We start from the raw sequence: 6,258 nt of genomic DNA, 5'->3' as shown, positions 1-6,258 counted from the left end.
CTGGAGTTACAGATGGTTGTTAGCTGCCATGTGGGTGCTGGGAATTGAACCCTGGTCTGCAAGAGCAGTCAGTGATCTTAACCGCTGAGCCATCTCTCCAGCCCTATATATTTTTTTTAAGTAAGTGAACTGGATGACAGGGCTTTTGGTTAACACATATACAACTCATTCTGCTTAAGCCTGACACTTCTAAAGGAGTGACAGCCAAAGTTTCATTTACAGCTGATCAGGGCCTGTCCAGGCTAAGTTTATATAGAAAACCATCTTTTCATTCGGTCCCATGACACTGTGTCTCAAATATATATGCTCTTTGAATGTCAAAACAACAAAATGAAAAGGAAATTCCACTTTCTGACACCACCATGAGTAAGAGGGTTGACTGTTTAAACCACTCCTGATTCATAACAATTAAACTCCAGTGTCTACATACAAAATAAACCAGAAACAAGTGCCTTATTTGGGGAAAAAAGGAACACATCTTTTCTGGAATACGATTCTTGGCCTCTTTGCTCCCTTTCCTACTTGGCACAAAGAAGTAAGAGATGACTGGGGCTGAAGGAAAGACAAAGGGCCACATGACTCAGTTTCTTCTGTTTGTCCTTTTTTTGGGGGGGGGGGGGTCTTTTTGAGACAGGGTCTCCCTGTAGCCCCAGCTGTCCTGGAACTCACTATGTAGACCAGGCTGGCCTTGAACTCGCAGAGATCCACCTGCCTCTGCCTCTCGAGTGCTGGGATTAAAGGTGTGTGTCACCACACCTGGCTTTGTTTGTCCTATTTTTTAAATACTTTATTACTTTTATTTAATGTATATGAGTGTATGGCCTGCATGTATGTATGTGCATCCATGTCATGCAATGCCTGCAGAGATCAGAAAAGGGCATCAGATCCCCTGGAACTGGAGTAACAGACAGTTGTTAGCCCCCCTGTGGCTGCTGAGATTTGGACCAGGGCGTTCTGCAAGAACAGCCAGTGCTCTGAACTGCCGACCCATCTCTCCAGCCTGTGTTTCCTATTTTTTGATCTGCCAAAGCACAGTAAGTGCTGGGATCCATGCTGCCAAAGAGTGGTAGCAAAGTGGTTATAGGTTGGAAAGGCATATTATGTCTTTTGTTTCTTTCCTCTTGGTTTTCAACATAGGAAGAAAAGGGGTTTTTTGGTCTTTTTGAGACAGGGTCTTCCTGTAGCCCCAGCTGTCCTGGAACTCACTATGTAGACCAGGCAGAGATCCGCCTGTCTCTGCCTCCCAAGTGCTGGGATTAAAGGCATGCATGCGCCACCACGCCTGGCAGTATGCTTTTTTAAAAAAGTATTTTATTTACTATTTTTTATGTGTACGCGTGTATAGCCCGCATGTAGATAAGTGCACCCATGTTGTGCAATGCCCGCAGAGGTCAGAAGAGACTGTTGGATCCCCTGGAACTGGAGTTACAGACAGTTGTTAGCTGCCATGTGGGTGCTGGGATTCAAACCTGGGTCTTCTGCAAGAACAGTCAGTGTTCTTAACCACTGCACTTATAACTCAATCTCAGGAATCCTAATTACTAATACTATGGAAAGTGCAGCTCTATTTGAATTATGAAGAGGAACTCTTCCTGCTCCATAAAAGCTAGTAAGTATAATGCCCCCTACATGTTGGATCAGGAGAACAGGACTGAACAAAAAGCAAGTTCTGCTGAGGGATGAGAAGAAAGCTATTATGAGAGAGAGAAGAAAGCTGAAGGGGAAAACCACCTCCATACTTTGCTGGACCACATGCCTGACAGCTAGGCTGAAGGCAAGTGAAATGTGCAAAGCGGGTATGAAAACCAAAGTGTCTGAAAGTCAAATACTGGAAATTTTCTCACAAATTTGAGACAACGCCACTCTTTTGCTAATTTTGCATTAATTGTTCTTTAAAGTTTGCAAACATGTGATAGATTGATTACAATCACTCCCCAGGTCCTGCAGATACCAAAATCTTCATGTTCAAATCTCTTCTATAAATGGTAAAACGTACATATATCCTACACACATCTTCTTATGTACTGTAATCGTCTCTGTGTTGCTGTTACTCCTAATACAATGTCAATGATGTATAAATAGTTACACTGTGTTGTTTTGGTAATAGAAGGAAAAATGTCTGTACATGTTTAGTACAGATTGAAAATTTTTCCCAATATTTTCCATCTACAGGTGGTTGACTCCACAGATGACAAACCCAGGGATACTGTTCTTTCCTTTGCTGCTGTTTTTGAGACAGGGTCTCCCTGTAATCCAGCTGGCCTGGAACTCACTATGTATATATGTAGACCAGGCTGGCCTAGATCTCAGAGATCCCCCTGCTGGGATTAACCATGCCCAACTGTGTTACTGTTTTTAAACGAGTTAAAAATACTATAGAATGTCTGCTTTTATTTCTTAATATAGGGTGCAAATCCCTTATCTGAAATGTTTGGGAGCAAACGTGTTTCTGACTGAGCATTTTTCACAGTTTGGAAGAGTCACATAGACTTCATTGGCTGAGCATCCCTTGCTAAAGATCTGAAACCTGCAACGCTCCAATATTCCAGAACAGGGTCTTATGCTGGCACTCAGAAGGCTTCAGACTTTGGAGCATTTTGCATTTCAGATTAGGAATTCTCAGTTTGTATTTAAATGTGGATAGATATAACCCCCCCACCCATAATACATACATACACACACACACACACACACGCACGCACGCACGCGAAGGTCTTGGAGGTCCTCAATGAGATTTGCTGACTTAAATCATGGCTTGATTTTTTTTACTGCATCTCAACACATTCTCTGATTGATGGGCCTAGCATGTTAGAAGCGCTTTTAAAGTTTTAGTAGAGCTGGGGGGGCGGGTCATAGCTCCGTCAAAGAGTGCTTACCTAGCATGCATGAAGCCTGGGTATGGTCTTCAGCAACACAAAAAGGAAAGAGTAAAGCCTCCGTTGCTCTCTTGAGTTTACTTAAGTTTGAGCATGCTTGAACAGTTAGCTCCTGTCTCATCTCTGCAAGCCTCTTTTTTGCCTAACTGTTCTGATTCCTGTTTGTGTTTATCATGTATGCTGTGGTTTGGCCAGAGGTTCATGTGTTAGAATCTTGGTCCTTAGTGTGGTGATGCAGGACCTCTTAAAAGAAAAGGCCTAACAGGAGGTCCCTGGGTGCCCTGTCCTTGGAAGACTAAAGTACTGCTTGTGGGACCCTGAGTTAGTTCTTGTGAGAGCAAGTGGTTACCTTGTACCTAACCCCTGAATCCTCTCCTTTGGTTTCTTGTCTCAAGATAGGATCTCTTGCTCCTATATGCACTTCCACCAGTGTGACGCCATGCATCATACACTCCTGATACAGTCCAGCTGGTGCCAGTGCCATGAACTCCACAACCATGCTCTGCAGAGACTGCTTTTCTTTTAATTATTTTTATTTTATTATTATTATTATTTTATGTGTGTGTGTCTGCCTATATGTATGTTACATGTGTGGGTGCCTCTGGAAGCCAGAAGAAGGTATCAAGTTCCCCTGAAGCTGGAATTACAGGCAGTTGTGAGCCTCCCAACATGCCTATTGGGAAATAAAGTCCCCTGGAAGAGCAATAAATGTTCTTAACTGCTGAGCCAACTCTTGAGCCCATAAACTTACTTTTCTTTATAAAGATAGCTAGCCTCCATTATTTCACTACAGTAAGGAAAAACAGCCTAACATAATACATTTTAATCTACAAGAATTTTCTTTTAAAGGTTCCTACCTTTTAGAATGCCTTTTCCATTCCCATCTGCCTCCCCATATCTCTCTATATAAATTCTACACTGCTCTTCACATAGACTCCCATATCTATGCACATATAACTTCCAACCTCCAACCTTATTCTTCTCCATTCATTTTCCTTTCTAGTCACTTACATTTGTATGCCCCAACTTACTTTGTTCACTGTTTTTCACTGCCTTAAGCATGTACATTCTCTTACCAGCGACTTAGTACAGACAAACTCTTCCTGTCATTAACCAGCTGCTTTGTTCTTATCCCCGCCCACCTAGTATGCTTTAAGCATACCAGGCAGGCCAATCTCTCTGAGTTTGAGGCCAGCCTGGTCTACACTGATAGGTCTAGGCCAGCCAGAGCTGTGCAATGAGACCCTGTCTCAAAAATAAAAACTAAACAACAACAAAAACTAATGCTAATATTTTATCAAGTTTTAATTTCAACTCAGTCACTTGCCTATATACCCAAATATGCTAAAAATATTCAGAAAAAATATTTGATTGTGACCTAGAGCAACACCATATCCCTAAAGCATTCAAACCTGTAAACCTCCATTATAAAACAATACATTAACCATCTAGGAGTCACATTTACACAAACTGACAAAGAACTATAATGCTATGAAAAGAACAGAAAACAATGCTCGGTATGCAGAGCACTTCTCCGAATTCGTGTGAACTATGAATGCGTGTTAGACTGCTATGGCCTATGAAATCAGATAGAAAAGTTTTAGAAAATCTAGTGGTGGGGCTAGAAATAGAGCTTAGTGATTAAAGTGCTTGCCTAGTATGTGTAAAGCCCTAAATTTAATTTCCAGCATCAAAAAAATAAGTAAAATAAAACTCAGTAGACTATTAAAAGTAGCACATTAGCTGAAGAGAGAATTATTAAAGGCAAAATCAAGAATGAAGAAGACAATTAAAATATAAAAGCTGATGTTCATGGTTGGAAGGTACAATCGGCATTTAACAGTATCTTAGAGGAAAGGAACAGAAGCAATGGTGGAAGAGATAATGAAATAGAATTTTCCCAAATTGATGGACTATTATTTCACAGATTTAAGAACCTAAAAGAATTCCCAGTATGTCTGGGAATGGTGGCTCACACCTATAATCTCAGCATTCAGAAGGCAGAGGCAGGACAATCACTCAGAGTTTGAGATCAGCCTGGTCTACATAGCAAGTTCTAGGCCAACCAATACTACATAGTGAGACCCTGTCTCAAAGAATTCCTAGCAAACTGAAAACTAATGGACATGTAAATATATCAAAGTGAATCTACAAAAAAAAAAATACTAAAAGTTTCATGAAATAGCCAGAGGAAAAAACTATAAATTACATTCACAGTCACTACACTGAAGCATAACTAACTTATCTTCTCTACAGTAATGCACCAAAAAAAATATGCCCTAAGTGTGTTTGTTGCAACAAAGCAAGGTTGGTTTAATTATTTGGAAATGACTGTAATTCACCTTATGATAATCTCAAAAGATTCAGAAAAAAAAAAACGTGCTGCAGAAATATACCATAACAAAGTTCTAACCTGATAATTAGGGGGAAATACAAACTAAAATCATGGTAAAGTACTACTATACCACCAAATGATTAAAATTTAAAAATCCACAATATGAAGTATAGGATAGCATAAAAGGCACGGGGCTGGTGAAATGGTTTAGTGGGCACATCACTTGCCACAAAGCCTGATGACCTGAGTTCAGTCTCCAAAACCCACACAGTGAAAGGGAAGAACCAATACTGGCAAGCTGTTCTCTGATCTCCATATGCATGCAGTGGCACATGCAGACATACATACACACAGACACACACACACACACACACACACACACACACACACGTAAAGAAAACAAACAACAACCACCAAACATTACTTTATGGCATTAATGGTTTAATTAAACTAAATAGCTTACCCTGACACGAGCATCTTCCCATCATGGGAAAAAGCACAAGCCAGAACAGGGGCACAGTGTCCATTCAGTGTACTTTTATATTTTAATTCAAAGCCTGTAATTAACAAGGTGAGAAAGATTAGCAAGTTAACTATGCTTACAATCTCTTTTTAAGCCAACACTATTTCAATTATTTGCTTAATAATCTGAGCAACCAGAAGACACAAAAAAATAAAAAATCCTCAGGCAGCTCAGGTAGGTATCCATATAAATAAGCAAATAATTATAATGCAGGGTTATAAAATGATGTCAAGACTCAGTAGTAGCTGAGGATGTAGCCCTGGGTTCAATCTCTAATACTGAAGGAAAAAAAATCCTCAATAATAGATTTTTTTTCTTATACCCCATTAAGTCCAATCAGTGCTGCCAAAAGATTTTTTTAATGATGTACCCTGCAAAGACTAAACAGAAACAACTTTATAGCCACTCGATTATTTTTCAACATTTAAAGTATACACAATTTTAGTGCCTAATGAGAAAAATATGCTAATAGCCTAAAAAACCAAGGACTTCTATCTTGTAAAATCTGACATTACCAATTCATT

The 6,258-nt window shown here is 39.9% G+C and overlaps 1 protein-coding gene across 3 annotated transcripts in view; it reads right to left on the bottom strand.

Annotated features, from left to right (window-relative positions):
- Nucleotides 1-6,258, bottom strand: part of Wdsub1 (WD repeat, sterile alpha motif and U-box domain containing 1) — a 39,504-nt gene that overhangs the window by 18,536 nt on the left and 14,710 nt on the right. For all 3 annotated transcript variants that reach the window (XM_008826686.3, XM_008826687.3, XM_029560398.1), the window contains exon 5: nucleotides 5,675-5,768. In XM_008826686.3, the coding sequence (XP_008824908.1) occupies nucleotides 5,675-5,768 (94 nt within the window). The remainder of the gene's footprint in view (nucleotides 1-5,674; nucleotides 5,769-6,258) is intronic.

This window comes from Nannospalax galili, unplaced genomic scaffold (assembly GCF_000622305.1).
Source record: "Nannospalax galili isolate Female #2095 unplaced genomic scaffold, S.galili_v1.0 scaffold92, whole genome shotgun sequence".
NCBI classification, from domain to species: domain Eukaryota; kingdom Metazoa; phylum Chordata; class Mammalia; order Rodentia; family Spalacidae; genus Nannospalax; species Nannospalax galili.
The sequence above is the reverse complement of the archived record's forward strand: the minus strand, read 5'-3'. Positions and strand labels throughout refer to the sequence as shown.